This window comes from Natator depressus, chromosome 27, assembly GCF_965152275.1.
Source record: "Natator depressus isolate rNatDep1 chromosome 27, rNatDep2.hap1, whole genome shotgun sequence".
Lineage (NCBI taxonomy): Eukaryota > Metazoa > Chordata > Testudines > Cheloniidae > Natator > Natator depressus.
The window spans coordinates 15,505,781-15,526,661 of NC_134260.1; the positions used below are offsets into that span (position 1 = coordinate 15,505,781).

At 54.0% G+C, this 20,881-nt stretch overlaps 1 protein-coding gene across 2 annotated transcripts; it reads left to right on the forward strand.

Moving 5' to 3' along the window:
* The first annotated feature begins 9,509 nt into the window (after window positions 1-9,509).
* On the forward strand, window positions 9,510-19,557 carry LOC141978579 (amine oxidase [copper-containing] 3-like). 2 transcript variants are annotated; one of them, XM_074940776.1, is made up of 4 exons: window positions 9,510-11,670; window positions 14,036-14,321; window positions 16,492-16,621; window positions 16,929-19,557. In XM_074940776.1, the coding sequence occupies exons 1-4, from the start codon at window positions 10,098-10,100 to the stop codon at window positions 17,211-17,213; spliced, it is 2,274 nt and encodes a 757-aa protein (XP_074796877.1). In that variant the 5' UTR covers window positions 9,510-10,097; the 3' UTR covers window positions 17,214-19,557. The 2 variants fall into 2 exon arrangements, with proteins under 2 accessions (XP_074796877.1, XP_074796878.1); XM_074940777.1 differs by lacking the exon at window positions 9,510-11,670 and adding an exon at window positions 13,130-13,497.
* The last annotated feature ends 1,324 nt before the right edge of the window (window positions 19,558-20,881 follow it).

A 20,881-nucleotide genomic window follows, 5' to 3' on the forward strand; every position in this document is an offset into this window, starting at 1 on the left:
CAGTTATACCTTTTGCCTTCACAACATCCCCCGGAAATGAATTGCACAGGCTGAGTGTGCGCTGCCTACATTTATAAGTCAACTTTAAAAACATGCTCTGGCCTGAAGCTTTGGCTAAATCACAGCCTTGAGAAAGCACAAGCCGTACAGCATCTGTGAGATCTCACTGAGGTTAGCCAGTCCTCATCATGGGCTAGTGTCTTTCAGGAACATCAAATTATATAAAGCCCGGTAGCCTGAGGCCTCTCCCGAGGGTCTGATCTGGCTGCAGTGAGAGTCTGGTGCCCTGCAGAAGGCTGTGAGCTAAGTCATTCCCACTCACTTCGCTTTCCAGACCTTTTGGGTAGTTCAACAACAGGAAAGGAATAAGGGATGAAGATTTGACAACTGGCTCCTGAGCATCTGCTCCCTAAGTGAGCAGCCTTGGGGACAGTGATCTCTGGTAAATACGTGATGTAAAAGCAAGATGTCTGAAGATCCGCAGAATAGTAGATGGGGCACAAGGAGCCCTTGGGTCATCACAAGCCACAAAAGGGACAAGTGAGCTGTTCAATATTTAAATGAATGGGATGCTTAGAACTGAAAGGTGCTGGGTCGAGCCAGACCATGAGGGTGGGGGGCTACACAAGCCACTCACTCACGGGTGTCATGGCTGTGATATTATGGGATGGGACACTGCACACTCTTTCATATCACATACCAGGGTGCAAAGCAGCTTCCACTGCCTGGAGTACAAAGGAACGTTGGGCTGATGATGCAGAGGCAGGCAGGAGACCTGAAAGGCCTGTTAAATGGCTAAGAATGGTCAATGCAGTGAGTGGACTATCGAGTGGAGGAAACGAAGACCAAGCACTGGCCAGAAGCTAATGAGACCATTAGGGCTCATCATTGGAAGGATGTTAGTGACAAGGGGACATGGAAATAAGTTTCATCCCTCCCTAGTCCCAAGGGAGGAGGCTCCTTCCCAAGATTGGGGGTCTGTTGTCCGAGGAGGAAGCATGGTTTTCAGAGCAGCTGGGGAATGATGGGGCTGCTGAGGCTCAGACCCAGATGAATTTGATCCTGCAAAGGAAGCAGACTAAGGGCCTAGGCCAGCTTTTGCTCCGGGAGACCTGGTCATTTGTGGGGGAGGCAATGTGACCTTGGAGGGTACTACGAGAGAATCTGAACTCAAGCTTCCTCTGTGGCCTGGGAGGTTAGACAGCAGGTGAGGCTGCACCTCCCACTGCTCTTAGCTAGGGCTGTCCCACAAGACTGACACCAAGCCCTATTCATTCCCATAACGCCCATCCTAATGCAGGGCTCGGGGAGTGCAGGGCTGGGGTTGGTGAGCAGGCTGCGGGGTGCTGTGCTGGTCCAGAGGTAGCTTGGGGGTAGCTGGGCTGGTGGTGGGTAGATGGGGTGCTGGGCTGGGGGGGTGCAGGGGTGGGGGTGCTGGGCTGATAGGGAAGCCAGCGACAGTGATTGTGGGGCTGGTGTTAGGGCCCCCCCGCACCTTGAGTCTCTGCTACTGTGGGCTGGGGCCTGGGGCAGTGAGACGGGAGGCAGAGGCTGCTTGCTTGGCAGCTGCCACAGCAGCCCGGGACCAGGAGGAGGCGCTGCAGGGCCAGTGCCCGTTGTGGGAGCGCAGTTGAGACACGGCGGGCGCTCCTGGTGCGAGCACCATGTGGGTGCCAGGTGCCGGGCAGCCCTGCTCCCCACAGACAGGCGATGGCACTGCCTTATCCATCTCTCTCCTGGGGGCTTCTCCCAGTTTCAGCCTGTCCAAGCCCATCCATCCGTGCCCTGGGGCCCCCTCTGATACCTGCCTTGCAACAAGCATCCCCAGCCAGGGCCTGGTCCCGCTGCCTGCCGAGGGGACGGGGCTCTGCAGGCAGGTTTGGATCAAGTCACAAGGCAGGGCCATGCCCCTGCGCAGGGGGATGGTCCCTAGGCCAGAATTAGGGACATATTGCCAAAAGAGCCCAGTGCGCCACTGACCTGGCCGCAAGAGGAGATGGCCATTTTATCCGCTGGGACACTGCCCTGCTCCACTGTGAGAGACCCCTAGGATGAGGAAGCATGGAAGGAGTGAATTTGAAAATGATTCTGGGGTTAGAAACGGGGCTCCTGGGAAGGAAAGGGGCAGAGTGGGCAGCTCAGACGTCTCCTCCATCACAGGAAGGGTTGGTCTAACCCCCCTCCCCTCCCCTCCCCACCCAACGCCCACGGAGACTAAATTCCAAAGTGCCTGAGCTGAGCTTGCAATTTCTGCCAAACTGGTGGGACAGGACAGGACATGGGGCCTTAACCAATCAGGGGTGTAGCCCCCACCCCTATGCAGAGTCCAGATCCTCACCTGTTCCTGGTATTGAGGGGGCAGCAGCCCTCAGGATGAGGCCAGAGAGAGTCACCTGGGTCAGCTCTGCGCGGGGGGGTGGAGTGTGCGGGGAACGCTTTGATTTTGACAACATGCAGGTTTCAGAGACACCATAAATCCTGGAGCCAGCCCTGCCCAGCTGTTACAAAAGCAAAGCCTGGTCACCTCTAGTTACACAGTGAGAGCTGGAGGCTCTCCAAGCGTTCGGTGAAAGGAACTTATGACTTTAAAAGAGGAAGGGAGGGGGATGGGAAGAGGGGAAAACACCTAATGTCCTAAACAGCAGGAGAGAAGGCAGCAGCGGTGGGCAGGAAATGTGGGGATGGGAGCAGAGCCTGAGGGAGATGGGGCATTTGCTGAACGTGGGGGTTAGGGATGGAAAAGGACAATTTGCTGACGAGGCAAACTGAGTGACAGTGAGTCGAGTCAGAGCATCCTGGGCTTCGCTGCTGCCACTCTATCTTTCTGCGCCAAATCCAGCTCCAAACCGGATAGGAGGGGTACGCCATGGGGAAGGAGATTTTTGAGGGGATGAGACACTGTTGGTCTCTGACCCTGTCTGGCCATCATCAGCAACCCGCCTACAGCACATTTGTGATTGGTACATCCAACCCCCAAAATATGGGGAATGGGAGTGGGATTTGCTTATTTTTTCTGGGCTTATTTCATAGCATTTGTGAGCTCTGTCTCTCCATGTATGTTTGCTCAGTGCCCATCACCAGGCGGCTCCGACCGGCCCCAGAACCTCTGGGTGCTGCTACATAATATAAACACTATTTCTAAAGGCAAACAGGTAATCCGTGAACCCTCCTGCAGCCCCATTCCCCTCCCAGCAGCCCCTGTTACTATGATTTTTATTGCAGATAGCCTCAGCAATGTGCAGGGTGCTTGACAAGCAAAGAAAGAGTCCTTAGCCCCCATGGGCCCAGTTTGGCCTCTCTTATTCCCGCTGGGTTGTACCGCTGTGACGATGTGACGCAGCAGGGAGGGGGGAGTGTTGACCTGGGAATGTGCCCTGGGGACGGGAGACCTGAGAGCCTGTCACCTGAGCCAGGAGGGGGAGGGGGAGGTGACACCTCTGCCCAGGAATGTGGACGGAGGCTGCAGCAGGGAACCTGCTCGGTGGGTTTAGTTTCAGTTTGGGGCTGGGTGGAGGAACACAGGGAACCCCAGGGCTGGGGTCTAAGCTCCCTGCTCCCCCAGAAGGACTTCACTGAGGGGTCCTGGGTGTCCCCACAAGCTCTGTTTTGGACTGTGTTCCTGTTGTCCAATAAACCTTCTGTTTTACTGGCTGGCTGAGAGTCTCAGTGAATCCCAGGAAGAGGGGTGCAGGGCCTGGACTCCCCCACACTCCGTGACAACTGGTGGCAGCGGTGGGATCTACTGCACCCCGTGAACGGCGCTTCCTGCAGTAAGTGACTGGGGAACAGTAAAACGAAGGGGGATTGACGGGGACCAGATGTGCTGAAGATTCAGAGAGAGACGGTTTCAGGGGGTGGTTAACCCCTGGGAGTGTGTGACCAGAGAGAAGGACTTTTGCAGTAACAGGGTCCCCCGGGGGATTGCAGCGAGCGGTCCCAGGGGCGGAGGAGTCTGCAGCTCGACCCTGGCAAAGAGGTGGTGACCTCAAGAAGGACTGGCACACTAGGGGCTTTTCCTGGAAACCGTGGACAGCTGCCCGGCCTGCGAGTGGCCAGCCGGGAGATGTACGCTAAACGCCTTAAGAGCGACCTGGAGGAGCTGTGCAGGCAAAGGGGGCTGCGCGTCGGGAGGTCCACCAAGGAACAGCTGATTGCCCAGCTGGAGGAGAGGGATCGCTTGGATGACCCGATCCCTGTCCCTGAGGGAAGCCGCCCGGCGGACGCAGCGTGGGCCCTGGGGCCTGACCAGGCTGGGAGGGGTCAGACTGCTGCCCAGGACACCCCGAGACCCTTCCTACCTATGCCTGGGGGAGGGGTTGTGGGAAGCCCAGCGAATACCGAGGGCCCCCTGACCCCAGCAGCCAGCAGGGGATCCTCCCAGCGGAGCTCCCCATCCCTGGAGCGGATGCGGCTGGAATGGGAGAGGGAGAGGAAAATGAGGGAGCTGGAGGATCATGAAAAACAACGTCAACATGAGGAGAAACAACGTCAACATGAGCAGGAGGAGAAGGAGAGGGAGCGTCAGGAGAAGGAGAGGGAACGTCAACATGAGCAGCAGGAGAAGGAGAAACAAAGACAGCATGAACTGGAGCTGGCCAGGCTGAGGAGCAGTGGGGCCCCGGCTGCGGTGAGTGAGGGGGGACCCAAGACTGCAAGGAGCTTTGATAAGTGCTTCCTGGCCCAGCGGAAGGAGGGGGAGGACATGGATAGCTTCCTGACGGCCTTTGAGAATGCCTGCGAGCTGCACAGGGTTGACCCTGCAGACAGGCTCCAGTTCCTCACCCCCTTACTGGACCCCAAAGCCGTGGAGGTCTACAGCCGGATGACAGGGGCAGAGGCAGGGGACTATGAACTGTTCAAACAGGCCCTGCTCCGTGAGTTTGGGCTGACCCCCGAGATGTACCGGAGAAGGTTCCGGAGTCAGCGTAAAACGCCTGAGGTCACCTACCTACAACTGGTCAACAGGATGCAGGGATATGCCCGCAAGTGGACAGCGGGGGCCCAAACTAAAGAGGACCTGCTTGACCTGTTCGTACTGGAGCACCTGTATGAACAGTGCCCTTCCGACCTGAGGCTGTGGCTGGTGGACAAAAAGCTCGCGAACCCCCAGCATGCAGGGCAGCTGGCCGACGAGTTTGTGAACAGCCGGTCAGGGGGTAGCCGGGAGGAGTCCCAAAAGAACAGGCCCCCCCCGATGCAGAGAGAGAGTCACCATGGGGCCTCCCAGCGGGGAAATAGGGAGAACCCCCTCCAAAGGGGAACGCCTGGTGTCGGGCCCCTCCGACCCGTTCGAGGGGACCAACGTGACCTGAGCTGCTATCACTGTGGCCAGAGAGGCCACGTACGGGCCCAGTGCCCCGGGCTCAGGGACAAACTGAGCAGACCCAACCTACCCAGGGTTAACTGGGTAGGGACTCAGCTGGACGAGGGGCAGGCGACCCAGGAAAGGGGGGCTACCAGTTTGCCACCTGCTCAGGAGGGAAGAGTACCCCCAGCCAGCCCCGCCAGAGGGCTGGAGGCTCTGGACTCAGGGTGCTCGGTTTACAGGGTGGGTGCGGGGCTGTCCCTCCGGAGAGAGTGCCTTGTTCCCCTGGAGGTGGATGGGAGGAAGGTCAATGGATACTGGGATACGGGTGCGGAGGTGACGCTGGCCCGGCCCGAGGTGGTGGCCCCAGATCGGGTGGTGCCCAACACCTACCTGACCCTGACGGGGGTGGGCGGGACCCCATTTAAGGTGCCCGTGGCAAGGGTACACCTGAAATGGGGGACCAAGGAGGGCCCCAAGGATGTGGGGGTACACCACCATTTGCCCACTGAAGTTTTGATGGGGGGAGACCTAGAGGACTGGCCAAGCGACCCCCAGACCGCCCTGGTTGTGACCCGTAGCCAGAGCCGGCGAGGGGCACTGCGACCTGACCCTGGGGAGGGTACCACACTGGAGGCGCGAGACCCTACTCGGGTGGGGAGGGAGCGCCGAGGGGCACGGCTCAGAGAGGCTGCGGCCTCAGACCTGGCCACGGAGGGGGAACCGGGCCCCATCCCTTCCCCAGCCGCTGAGTTCCAGGCCGAGTTGAGGAAAGATCCCTCCTTGCAGAAGCTCAGGGACCTGGCCGACCTCAGTGAGGGACGGACCATGAGGAGAGGCTGCCAGGAGAGGTTCCTGTGGGAGAAGGGGTTCCTGTACCGAGAATGGGCTCCCCCAGGGGAAGGGGAGTCCTGTGGGGTCAGGAGGCAGCTGGTGGTCCCCCAGAAGTACCGCCGCAAGCTCCTGTCCCTGGCCCATGACATCCCCCTTGCAGGGCACCAGGGAATCCGGCGCACCCGGCAGAGGTTGCTACAGAACTTTTACTGGCCCGGGGTCTTTACCACCGTCCGGCAGTATTGCCGATCCTGTGACCCCTGTCAGAGGGTGGGGAAGGCCCGGGACAAGGGGAAAGCGGCGTTGAGACCTTTGCCCATCATAGAGGAGCCTTTCCAGAAGGTGGCCATGGACATCGTGGGGCCTCTCAGCAAGACGACCCGGTCGGGGAAGAAATACATTCTGGTGGTGGTAGATTTCGCCACCCGCTACCCCGAGGCAGTGCCCTTAGCTTCCATTGAAGCAGACACCGTGGCAGATGCGCTCCTGACCATTTTCAGCCGAGTGGGGTTCCCCAGGGAAGTCTTGACAGACCAAGGCTCCAACTTCATGTCGGCCCTGCTCCGGTGCTTGTGGGAGAAATGTGGGGTCCGGCATGACTGGGCCTCAGCGTATCACCCCCAGTCCAATGGGCTGGTGGAGAGGTTTAACGGGACGCTAAAGATGATGCTGAAAACCTTTATGAACCAGCACCCGCAGGATTGGGACAAGTACTTACCTCACCTGCTGTTCGCGTACAGGGAGGTGCCCCAGGAGTCTACCGGATTTTCACCTTTCGAACTGTTATATGGAAGGAGGGTGAGGGGCCCCCTGGACCTGATGAGAGACGAGTGGGAGGGGAAGGTCACTCCCGATGGAGAGTCAGTGGTGGAGTATGTCCTGACCTTCCGAGAGAGACTGGCTGAACTCATGGGCCTGGCCAGGGAGAATCTGGCCAGAGCCCAGAGGAAGCAGAAGGTCTGGTATGACCGCACGGCGCGGGCCCGGGCCTACGCCACCGGGGATCAGGTGATGGTTCTCATCCCCGTGAGAAAGAACAAACTACAGGCCGCCTGGGAGGGCCCGTTCAAGGTCGTCAAGCAGCTCAATGAGGTAAACTATGTGGTGGAGCTGTCGAACCGGGCCCACCACCGCCGGGTGTACCATGTGAATATGATGAAGCCATATTATGCCAGGGGGAATGTGGTGTTAGCTGTGTGTGGTCAGTGGGAGGAGCAGGGAGATGACCCTTTAGTAGATCTATTCCCTGGGACCAGAGCTGGTTCCCCCCTGGAAACAATCCCCCTCTCGGATCAGCTAACCCCTGCCCAGCAAGCTGAGGTCAGGGGGGTGCTGCATCCGTACCGACAGCTGTTTTCCAACCAGCCTGGACGCACTAATCTGACTGTCCACCGGGTGCAGACAGGGTCGCACCCGCCGATAAGATGCTCCCCCTTCCGAGTCACAGGGAAAACTGCTCAGGACCTGGAAAGAGAGGTCCGGGACATGCTGGCTTTGGGCGTGATCCAGCCATCGGCCAGCCCTTGGGCCTCGCCGGTGGTGCTGGTCCCCAAAAAGGATGGGTTAGTCCGGTTCTGTGTGGACTATCGGAAGCTGAATGCCATCACTGTATCGGATGCCTACCCCATGCCCAGGCTGGACGAGCTCCTAGACAAGCTGGGAGGAGCTCGGTACCTTACCACCATGGACCTTACAAAGGGCTACTGGCAAGTGCCGCTGGATGCAGATGCCCGGCTGAAATCGGCCTTTATCACCCCTCTGGGGCTCTATGAGTTTCTGACCCTGCCTTTCGGCCTCAAGGGAGCGCCGGCCACCTTCCAGCGCCTGGTGGACCAGCTCCTGAGGGGGATGGAGAGTTTTGCCGTGGCGTATATTGACGACATCTATGTCTTTAGCCAGACCTGGGAGGACCACGTGTCCCAGGTTAGATAAGTGCTGGACCGACTCCAGGGGGCTGGGCTGACTGTCAAAGCGGAGAAGTGCAAGGTGGGGATGGCTGAAGTATCTTACCTGGGCCATCGGGTGGGGAGCGGCCGCCTAAAGCCGGAACCGGCCAAGGTGGAGGTGATCAGAGACTGGCCCGCTCCCCACACCAAAAAGCAGGTCCAAGCCTTTATTGGGATGGCAGGATACTACCGAAGATTTGTGCCCCACTTTAGCGCCATAGCCACCCCCATCACTGAGCTATGCAAGAAGGGGAAGCCAGACAAGGTGGTCTGGACCGAGCAGTGCCAGGAGGCTTTCCGGGCGCTGAAGGAGGCTCTGGTCAGTGGCCCAGTTCTAGCAAACCCAGACTTTGACAAGCCCTTTGTGGTGTTCACCGACGCCTCCGACACGGGACTGGGGGCGGTGTTAATGCAGGAGGATGAAAAGGGGGAGAGACACCCCATCGTGTACCTGAGCAAGAAGTTGCTACCCCGGGAGCAACACTACGCGGCCATCGAGAAGGAGTGCCTGGCCATGGTGTGGGCCCTCAAGAAACTAGAGCCCTATCTCTTCGGGCGACACTTCACCGTGTACACCGACCACTCTCCCCTGACCTGGCTGCACCAGATGAAAGGAGCCAACGCCAAGCTCCTGAGGTGGAGCCTGCTCCTGCAGGATTACGACATGGACGTGGTCCATGTGAAGGGAAGTGCCAACCTGATAGCGGATGCGCTGTCCCGGAGAGGGGGCCCCGAACTTCCCCAGGTCACTGGTCACAGTGACCCCGCTCAGTTCAGTCTCGAAGGGGGGAGAGATGTGACGATGTGACGCAGCAGGGAGGGGGGAGTGTTGACCTGGGAATGTGCCCTGGGGACGGGAGACCTGAGAGCCTGTCACCTGAGCCAGGAGGGGGAGGGGGAGGTGACACCTCTGCCCAGGAATGTGGATGGAGGCTGCAGCAGGGAACCTGCTCGGTGGGTTTAGTTTCAGTTTGGGGCGGGGTGGAGGAACACAGGGAACCCCAGGGCTGGGGTCTAAGCTCCCTGCTCCCCCAGAAGGACTTCACTGAGGGGTCCTGGGTGTACCCACAAGCTCTGTTTTGGACTGTGTTCCTGTTGTCCAATAAACCTTCTGTTTTACTGGCTGGCTGAGAGTCTCAGTGAATCCCAGGAAGAGGGGTGCAGGGCCTGGACTCCCCCACACTCCGTGACAACCGCCAGGGAGGAGTTCCGTTCCAGAGGGCTTTTCGCAGAGTAAGGTGCCACACACCCAGTGAGGAACTCCCTGCGGTGTTGAGAGAGGAACAGCAGCAGGAGGCTGGAACAGGGACTAGATATAGGGAGTCACCCCTGGCAGAGCCAGGCCCGTTTGCCCTCAAACGCTAAATAAAGGAGTGAGCAGAGCAGGTGCAAGAGACGAGTCCAGCCTGATCAGCCCGAACAACAGCTCTTGGGATGTAACCAAGTAAATCGCCCTGCAGGAGAACCGTTAGGAGCAAGACCGAGGGAAGTCTGAAGGGGGAAAGTCTGGGACAGGGCTGCAGAGAAGTGGACTGTAGCCAGGGAGGGATCGAGTTACAGCATCTGGCAAGAAGCCCCTAGCAGACCATCTCTCTTCTTCAACGTCTCTGCTTTGTTGGCCTGAGCATTTTGCTTTCCCTGTTTTTTTGGGTCTATGCTTGTGTTTTCTAAAAGGACTCTAAAGCCATCCCTGCCCCAAGGACCCGGGAGCTGGGAGCAGCATCGGTAACCTGCCTCCTGAAGAGCTGGCCAGGAAGTAAGCTGTGTGGAGGCATAAAGTGCTGCTTAAGAACCTGAGCCTGTGAATGGTCTGGAGACGGGGAAGAAGCCTTTTATGGTTGCCAGCTAACCTCAAGCGTCTTCTCATCACATCTCCCTCCTCCAGCCCTGCACCTCCCCACAAACAGACACAGCCTGCGTCTCCTGGAATAACGCGTCCAGCAGCAAGGCTGACTGCAGCAGGCCCCCCCATTCTGTGAGGCTTCAGGAGCCAGCTCTGCAGCTGCAGCAACATGAACCTGAAAACTGTCCTCATCCTCTTGGTTCTGGCGCTAGCCACAATTTTCGCTCTGGTTTGTGTGTTGCTGACTAGAGGAGTGAAACCAGCCAGCTGTGAGCCGCAGACCCTGAGCACCCTGCAGGGAAAGCACAGTGACCAGAGCCTGGTCTTTGCTGATCTGACGCCAGAAGAAATGGTGCAAGTGGTGACGTATCTTCAGGAAAACCTTGGGGTGCCACTGGTAGATGCCTCTCAAGCAAACCCTTCTGATAACTGCATTTATTACATCGATGTGCAGCTCCCCACCAAGGCAGAGGTGCTGGGGTTCTTGGATCGTGGGGGCAGGCGACCCCCCCGGCAGGCGCTGGCTGTGGTGTATTTTGGAAACCAACCAGACCCGAATGTCACGGAATACGTGGTGGGTCCCCTGCCAAAGCCGACAACTCACAGGGATCTCACAGTGCAGAAGTATGGAGGGAAGCTGCCGTACCACCGCAGACCAGTGACTGAGAAGGAATACAAGGCTATTGACCACTTTGTCTACCAGGAGTTCTCCAAAGCACCAAGCTTGCTTAGACAGTGCTGTGATTATGATGGGACCAATTTTGCCACCCTCACCACGGTTCCTCGGGGGTTCCAGTCAGGAGATCGTGCCACCTGGTTTGTTCTGTTCCAGAATGTGAATGGCAGTGGCTACTATCTGCACCCAGTGGGGCTGGAGGTGCTGGTTAATCACAGCAGCCTGGACATCTCCCAATGGAGGATAAGCCAAGTGTTCTATAATGGCCAGTACTATCAAGACATGGAGCAGCTGGAGAGCAAGTTCATACAAGGCCACGTGAAAGATGTAAAAGTTAAGAAAGTCCAACCTGATGAGGAATTTGGTTCCATGAGGCCCAGAGTAGTCCCCGTGGCACCAGGCCCTTTGCAATATGAGCCTCGTGGGCCCCGCTACAGCATCCAAAACAATCAAGTCATCTTCCAGTCCTGGAGTTTCGCCTTTGGGATGGATGTGAATACAGGACCACGTCTCTTTGACATCAAGTTCAAAGGAGAGAGGATTGTCTATGAGCTGAGTCTCCAAGAAGCCCTTGCTGTCTATGGCTCTAATTGTCCTGGAGGGATGGTGACCAGATACATGGATGGGAGCTTTGGCATCGGCAGGTTTGCTTTTGAGCTGGTCAGAGGTGTTGATTGCCCCTACACAGCCACCTATGTGGATAGACACTATCTAGTTGAATCAAAGACCCCTAAAGTTAATAAAAACTCCTTATGTATTTTCGAGCAGGATGCTTCAGTCCCGCTGAGGCGCCATTATTCCAACTTGCAGTCCCTGTACTATGGGGGTCTGGCTAAATATGCTCTTGTTCTTAGAGCCATTTCAACTCTCATAAACTATGACTACGTTTGGGACTTCATGTTCTACCAGAATGGAGCTATCGAAGTAAAAATCCACGCCACCGGCTATATCAGCTCATCCTTTTCCTATGGCACAGGCATTGACCATGGCAATCAGGTTGGGGAACACACCCTGGGGACAATGCACAACCATCTCATCAATTATAAAGTGGACTTGGATGTTGGAGGTAGGTCTCTTTGCATGTGCGCTCTCTCTCTCTCTCTCTCTCTCTCTCTCATATGCCTGTGCATTGTGAAGGACACCCAGCACTGCGGTGCTCTTTGTAGCTATGGGGGACCACATTCTGGGAAGAGCAGCCCAAGGTGGCGCAAAGGGGGCTTCTGAGTTCTGGGCTTGGCCAGGGCCTGCCCATCCCTCAGTGTAAATTAGAACCTAATTTAAGGCAGATTCCCACAGCCCAGAACAACTGCAACTCAAAGGGATCAGGCAGCCATCTCCTTTCCCACCCCTGGGTCACTCTGCCAGGAGTGGAGTGCGTAGGAGTAGTCATTACACCATCCCTGGGTTGCTCTGGGATCTGCCCTGTGCTGAAATGGTGTAAAGAAGCTGGAATGCAGCAAGAATTGGGGCCTCTGGATATAAGCTCTGCATTCTATAGTTTGTACTTCAGGGAGCTGGCAAGGGCCCCTCCCCATAAAGCGAGCTGGAGACCAGTGTAACTAAGTAGCACAGAAACTCACCAGAGCAGCAGATAAAGTGGAGAAGCCAGATTAAATTAGAAAACCTTCTGGATCAACTTCCATAGGAAAAACATAAAACTTTGGCAGGTTTAGCAATTGAGGACACAAACTTTGCTGACTGCGTGCCATAGATCTTGGATGCCTCCCTGGGGGGAGGAGAAAGGATTCCGCATTGAACATGGAAGAGTATAACTTAACTGCCTGTGGGAATAAGAGGCTTGGATGGATTCACTCCAATCCACCTGTGGGGGCATGCATTAATTCTGCACAGGTAAGAGGCCACTGTATGTAACAGACCTACTGAGCCCCAAAGGGGATGCTTGCAGGAATCAAACCCAGCTATTCGAGTAGGATATAGCATGGAAAACAGATTACTCTTGCTAGTGACTTTGTGACTTTCTGCATGAACAGCGTCGCATGACGAAATACCGACCATACTTAGCCACATGCCAGTAAAGCGTCCAATTAACCACTAGGTGGTGATTCTCAGCATCCCGATAGGCGTGAGCCTAAGTAGCGGAGCATCCGCAGAACAAGTCCCAGGGGCATTCTCAGCACACAGGGGACAGCCGCTACAACGAGAGTCAGACACACGGGACAGCTGGCAAGAAGCTGAAGCTTCAGTTCCGTCCTGACCGCCATGGCATGACCTGGGGCAGGAAGGGTTCAACGGCAAATACCCCTGTGTCATGTGACTCCTGCGAATGCTTTCACACCCATGGAAGAGTTAACTTGTGAAAAGGCAGCAGCTGTTGGAAGCTTCTAGGAACAGTTTCTCCCTCTGGGCATTATCAGCCAGCAAGTCTCTTCTGATGATACAATGCTTCTAACTTGGGTTGCATTGGCTGAAAGCACTTGGTGTCCTCCTGGAGAGCAGCAGGGCAGAGCTCTAGCTCCTGGCTATATTCCACTGCTAATTTTCTGTCTCCCTTCTGGACTTTTAAACTCTCTTGAGCCAAGCGCAAGGTATTTTACAACTAAAATTAAACATTAATCCTCTCAACAAAGATGGCTGGGCCTTGCCCCTAATCCACCCATGAAATGTCATGAGTCCCATGGGACCAGCACCTCTTGGAAGACTGGACGATAGACTCTTGAAGGTTGCACAATTAGAGGATTGGAGGGTGAACTGTAACACCTTGCTACCCTCGAGGAGTTAGATGGCTGAACGATCTAAATATCGACTGGTGATACCTATGAAAAAATATGTGCCTATTAAAGGACTACCTCTATACTCATGTCACAGACAGAGGGTGGCAGATACATCGTTTAGTGGTGGAGCTGCCTGAAGAGACATCATAGAAATATAGCAGGTGATTTTGAAACACAGTCACTGTGTAGTAAGCCCTGTGCGATAAATCTCAGGTCCCCATGCTAGCTCTAAGTGTTGAGAGAGGAGAACACCCTTTTTCCCAGGAGTTGTGGGGGGGAATGACCTTTCCCCATTTCCCACATGGCTGAAGAATGGAAAGCAGTGGAGCAAGGAGGAGTTTCCAAGAGGACACAAGTAGTTAGGGTGCACAGCAGGGTGGGCTGGGGATCCTCACCCTGATGAGTCGATCCAGGAGAGAACTCTAGAATTTTTCATGTCTCAACATGCTAAGTGAGTAGGAAGTTCCTTGTTCTGCAGTATTGTCAGCTGCTCCTTTGGAGGGGTGGTGTTTCCTCTATGCAATAGATTGGTTCTGTTCAAGATCTTTCACACAGTTCTTCTTCACTCCTGAGTGAGCCGCAGGGCCTGCGTCTGTAGCTTGCAGTTTAGAATGAGCCAAGGCCTGATTCTTACAACCTATGGGGAAGCCCAGGAGACCAAAGGTGCAATTTCTCAGAGGTTTTCTCTTTGCTTTGTAGGAACCAAGAATTCTCTGGTGGCTCATGACATGACATTTGATACCGTGCAGGCTCCTTGGAGTCCAGAGCACCAGATACAGAGGCCACGGCTCACCAAGACAGTCCTGGACACAGAGGACAAGGCCGTGTTCCCACTTCACTCCAAGATCCCCAGATACATCCACTTTGCCACCAACCATAAAAATAAGTGGGGTAACCAGCGTGGCTACAGGATCCAGATAGTCAGCTTTGCTGGTGACCCTCTGCCAGAAGCCAGTTCCATGGAGCGGTCCATCAGCTGGGGGAGGTAGGTGTTTACATTTAGAAATTAAGCAATTCCTGCTTGTGCTTAGAGAATTGCCATCCCTCTCTGGGTTGGTGCCATGCTGGGACCAGTGGCTGCAAAACCGGGGCCTTGGGGAGCAGCCCCCAACGGTGCAGCAATGGGCCTGCAGCCTCCTGCTTCAGGGCCTGAGCCAAGCACTGCTTGCCTGGCAGTAAGGGGAGCCAGTTATTCCACAAGTCCCGCTATGAGGTTTCTTGCACCTTCCTCTGAAGCATCTGGTGCTGGCTGCTTTCAGAAATGGGACACTGGATTGGATGGACTCTCCAGTCTGACGCCAAGATAAAGGAGGGTATTCAGTGCTGGCCCGTTTCCATCCAGCCTTACTTGGGCGCAACAGGAATGCTGTGGTCTGATTGATATACCAGCTGGGCCTCTGACTCCGGCTCTCCCACCCTGTCCTGCTGGGGTCACACAGGAGTCACTCTGGGGCAGCAGGGATGTGAGACCCCGAGAGATGGATCCAAAGCAGAAAGTGACTTGGTGCAAGCTCTGCCGACGGTGTTTCCCTCTCTGCCATTGCTCAGCCTCTGGACGGGGCAAGCCCCATACAAGGAGGGAATATGGCCACAGGGAAATGATAAAATCCCTGTGCTGAAATAGCATCCAGGGCTGGGACAAAGTGGAGGGAAAGAGGCCAGGAGTACGGAGGCGCTCGCTCCCCCTGCCCAGCTGCTGGAGCCTGGGGAGCTGTGAGTGAAGATAAAAATAGACTTTAAAAGGATCCAGGCACAGCTCCCATGGTCACCGTGGGCTCAGCCCCAGAGATGGAGGCCCCCATCTTGGGGGGGGGCTCACCGTGGGCTCAACCCCAGAGATGGAGGCCCCCATCTGAGGGGGGGGCCTCACTCTGGGCTCAACTCCAGAAATGGATGATCCCATCTGAGGGGGGCCTCACCGTGGGCTCAGCCCCAGACATGGAGGTCCCTGTATGGGGGGGGAGGGGGGGCTCACCGTGGGCTCAGACCCAGAGATAGAGGCCCCTGGTTGAGGGGGGACTCACCGTGGGCTCAGCCCCAGAGATACTCCAGGCTATTTTGCTGATGACACAAACCCCAAAGTATTTCGAACCCCAGTTTCCTTTCCCCTGTGCCATGGCTCTTTGCTAACTTTGTCCTTGCTCTGTTTGGAAATGGAAATCAACGGGCCATGCCATAGCCCTGGGCAGTGGGGCTGGGGCTACCTGCCCTACAGGGGAAAGGTTAAACAATTAAAATAAATATTCTTGGCCTTTAAAATGCAAGAGAAAAGTGGCAGAATTGCTTCTCTCCATAGTCGTTCATTGATTAGAAGCTGGAGCCAGACAAATTCAAATTAGATAGCCTACCTATCATATACAGGAGGGATATGATAGATCTTATAGTCCCTTCTGGCCTTAAGTGCTATGAATCTTGATTGTTGTATGCAGTATCGCTGTAGCTGTATTAGGGAGACAAGGTGGGTGAGGTCCAATAAAGATATTATGCCCCCCCCCATCTTTAGGTGAATCTAGACTGTTATTTAACACCTACATGTTGAGTCTTGTCATCTTGAGCAGTGTCCCTTTAACTTCAGTGTGATGCCCACTGGGAGGCAGCAATCTGGGGCTCACAAGGTCCATGTAGCCAGAGCTCTAGGGTAATCTCTCCAGTGCTTGCTGTCATGCCCCAGACTGTACCCCTCCACCACACAGCCTGTGCCAGATCCTGTCCTTCGTTACTCATCTGTCTGACCGTATGGTGCTGATGGTTTCATGGCCCTTCCATTTCACATCCTCTCCCCTAGTATTCCTGCCCCTCGTCAGCATTTGCAAGTGTGGGGTGGGTCCTCTCCCGGCCTGGGGTGCTCTGCACTGACGGATGCCATGCAAGGGGGACCACTACACTGCTGATTTGCAGAGAGGGAGTCTCACTAACACTCCGCCCAGACAAACACACAGGCCCTTTACAAGCACTAACTCTTACTGTCACACACCCATGGAGGCAGGGATCATTATTGCCACTCTGCTGCTGGGGAAACAGGGACAGAGCGGAGAAGTAACTCGCCCAGGCTCATTCAGCAGGGAAGAGAATCCAGGAGTCCAGGCTCCCAGCACAGATGTCATCGCTCAGTCTGCATGGGGAGAGCAAATCAATCTCTTCTCTCTGCTCATTAGATACAAACTTGCTGTCACCAAACGGAAAGAGAAGGAGCCAACCAGCACCAGCATCTACAATCAGAACGACCCCTGGACGCCCACCGTGGCCTTCGCTGACTTCATAGACAATGAGACCATCGTAAACGAGGTGTGCGGGGTTCTCCTTCCACTGGGGGCTGCAGCACCTTCCAGGGGAGTGTGCAGGACAGACAGACAGACATACACACACAGCAAGCAAATGGGGAGCCCAGTCCACGGGTGGGCAGACACAGTGCTGGCTAGAGCAGTTCATGTCACAGCCATCAGGGTATTCCCTCATTCCCTGTGTGTGTTGAAGTGTCTGCTGGACCAATGGTCGTTGCTCAGTGGTGTTTACAGAGGGTCTGCCCCAAGTGTGTTCTCCTAACTAGCAGTTCTCCTGAAATAGCCCAGTGATGCATCTCTTCCTCTTCCAGGACCTGGTTGCCTGGATTTCTGTTGGTTTCCTGCATGTCCCGCACACGGAGGATATTCCTAACACGGTGACTGTGGGGAACGGGGTCGGCTTTTTCCTGAGACCCTACAACTATTTCGATGAAGACCCCTCTGTTCACTCACCTGACGGCATCTATTTCAGAAGTGACCAGGACCCCAGCAAGTGTGAAGTTAACCATGTTGCCTGCCTGTCAAAGACTGCCTCGTGCTCACCAGCCCTCCCCTCATTCACCTACAACGGCTTCCAGAACCAGATAGGTCCCTGAGCCACTGACTGCAGGGCCTTGCCAGTGTGCTGGTGATCGACTGTTCCTTGGGCCATGTGCTCAGGCTTCCATCGGAAGCAGCAGTCACCTCTGGCTCACTCACACCCATAGATCTGTAGATGGTTTATATGTAGCTGAATAGTCAAACTGCTTACAAAAACGTCAGTGAAAGAGGATGCGCTCTCTCTCTCTGATCAAACATAATTGCCGTACTCTGCTGCTGGACTGACATCAATAAAAATGCACAAGTCCTAGACAAAGCACTGAGAACAGACAAGGAGAAATCTTGCACTACCCAGAGCTGGACTAGATGAGACCCCTGCAGCATGTCTTATTTAGCTTCACTTTTTTTCTGTGATTCCCTGTTCGCTGTGTACATTTAGGGCTGGATTTTCAAAGGAGCTCAGCTCCCATTTAGGCACTTAAATAGACCAGTCAGAAGTTTCCTAGGTGGGAGCTGAATTCCTCTGACAATCTGGCCCTTCAGGTGGAGTTCTGCAAAGTGATTCTATCTAGATGGCAGCGTGGGATTTCTCAGCATGCAGGTGACTGAGGCTGCTGCATATCCTGTATAATGCAGCCCACAGAATTGTGCAGGGCGGCACGTGGCTGGCCTCATCCCTAAGGCCACAGGGATTGAGATGGAGCGTTGCATGCTGGAATCTCTTGCACCTCTGTATTAAAGAGGAGAGGTGGCTGCAGTCTACTCCTTTGAATGCCAAGTAGGTGAAGCAGTCAGGTTCCTGACATGTTGCCAACAGGGCCCTCAATTGGGCAAAGTTTGAAATACCTCATATCTAATTAAAGTTTTCCCAGGTCCCTTTTGATTCAACAGATACCTAGTGACCCAGTGCAGAGTTGCAGTTTATCTAAGAGTGTATATAAGAAAGTTAGACACAGAAGCTGTGCAAACTCACTAGACATGCTCTGACGTAGCTGCAAGCAGAACATTCACTTGTAAGCATCTGTCATCTTCTCACAGGCCTACCACGGAGCTCAGGGTGGATGTGCATTCAAGACCAATTTTTATTTCCTGTAACATTTCTATATTGCTGCAAGCTCTGTATCCTCATTGGCTTAGACGTATGTCAGAATATTGCAGATGTCAGTACATTCGCCCATATTCAATAGTCAGACGTATGTCAGAATATTGCAGATGTCAGTACATTCGCCCATATTCAATAGTCAGACGTATGTCAGAATATTGCAGACGTCGGTACATTCGCCCATAGTCAATAGTCAGACGTATGTCAGAATATTGCAGATGTCGGTACATTCGCCCATAGTCAATAGTCAGACGTGTGTCAGAATATTGCAGACGTCGGTACATTCGCCCATAGTCAATAGTCAGACGTACGTCAGAATATTGCAGACGTCGGTACATTCGCCCATAGTCAATAGTCAGACGTACGTCAGAATATTGCAGACGTCGGTACATTCGCCCATAGTCAATAGTCAGACGTACGTCAGAATATTGCAGACGTCGGTACATTCGCCCATAGTCAATAGTCAGACGTAGGTCAGAATATTGCAGACGTCGGTACATTCGCCCATAGTCAATAGTCAGACGTACGTCAGAATATTGCAGACGTCGGTACATTCGCCCATAGTCAATAGTCAGACGTACGTCAGAATATTGCAGACGTCGGTACATTCGCCCATAGTCAATAGTCAGACGTACGTCAGAATATTGCAGATGTCGGTACATTCGCCCATAGTCAATAGTCAGACGTACGTCAGAATATTGCAGATGTCGGTACATTCGCCCATAGTCAATAGTCAGACGTACGTCAGAATATTGCAGATGTCGGTACATTCGCCCATAGTCAATAGTCAGACGTATGTCAGAATATTGCAGATGTCGGTACATTCGCCCATAGTCAATAGTCAGACGTACGTCAGAATATTGCAGACGTCGGTACATTCGCCCATAGTCAATAGTCAGACGTACGTCATCTCCACATTACAAACCACAGGAAAAGATATGCTATTAATACTGAGCCTAATAAAAGGTCAGTTACAGCAGTGTCCTTCAGAAAAGGTTTTAAAAAGTGCTAACGGCTTTAGAAATGTCCTGCTTTTGTCTCCCATTTTGTGTTGTTGTAAGGCACTGGCTCTCCAGACTACTGTACCCCATTCAGGAGTCTGATTTGTCTCATGTACCCTAAGTTTCACCTCATTTAAAAACTACCTGCTTACAAAATCAGACATAAAAATACAAAAGTGTCACAGCGCACAATCACTGAAAAATGGCTGACTTTATCATTTTTACCCTATAATTATAAAACAGATCAACTGAAATTAAAATATTGTACTTAGACATTTCAGTGTATAGTATATAGACCGGTATAAACAAGTCATTGGCTGATGAAATTTGAGTTTGTACTGACTTTGCTAGTGCTTGTTATGTAGCCTGTTGTAAAATTAGGCAAATATCTAGATGAGTTGATGTACCCCCTGGAAGACCTGTGCATATCCCCAGGAGTGCGTGTACCCCTGGTTGAGAACCACTGCTGTAAGGGAGCAAAGGCACCTTCGGGTGGAAGTGTGGTCCAGCGTGCCGGACGCTGAGTGGGAGGCAGAAGGTATGGGTTCTGTTCCCAACTCTGCTTATGACTCAGTGTGGGTAACCTGGGAGGTGTCACTTGACCTCCTGGTGCCATGGTTTTCTCTGCTGTAAAAGGGGCATGAATCAATAATGCTGACCATGTATTGTAAAATGTTTTGAGCTCAATGGATGAAGGTGATGAGTGTTCCCACTGGAGGGAGGCAGGGCTGAAACAGACCCGGCAGGATTTTTGCAGAGACCCAACAGGAGGGTGTAGGACAGCGATGACTTTCTGTGTCCTGGGAAAGGAAGGGGCAGGAGGGGGGAATGCACCAGGCAGACTGTCAGAAAGCTCAGGCTATGTTGCAGCAGACTGCAGATGGCAGACAGATGTTCAAGACGGTCCCAATGGCTGGTGCAGTTCGGGGACTGCCAGTTCCATGGGGAGGTGTTAGGGCATTGGCTGGCATGCTCATTTGCTTGGAATTGTCCAGAATGCCCCTTGTTATTTCACTGCCCAGCTCGTGGGAGAACAGCCTGGATGGTTTGAGTGCTAGGTGGATCCATGCAATAAGGGTTGATAACAGTCCCTTATTTTTTCATCTTGGTACAAAAAGAGTGGGAGTTGCTGAGTGCGTGATGGTGAATGGAGGTGAGTCCTGTCAATAATTAATTATAATAATAATATCAGAGGAGAGGAAGGGCAGGGGCGCTAAGAAAACAGTCCCTTATTTTTAAAATACAATGTTGGCAACCCTTTCTCCAGGCTTTTCGGGTTGGTTTTGCATCTGTCTGCTAGCTGGTCAGGAGTCATTTGCTGAGGGGTCTGGGGGATTTGCAGTCTCTGTTGGGTCAAGGGAGCTGGTGCTCAGAATGGCATTCCTTGCCTAATACGCTAGCACTCAAGTGCTTTTCAAACCCAGACCTGTGTAGGATCCATTTCCTAGAGATGGGCTGGAACCAGAACCCCAGCTCCAAACACTCTCTGGGAAAGTTCGGATTCAGGCCTAAACTTTACTCCCTGACTCCAACTCCTAACACATGGGGATTCCGCTGCCTGTTTGCTATGAACAGGAAGAGATGATCTGGGGGGCAGTGGGAAGAGGTGCTCCCTTAAATT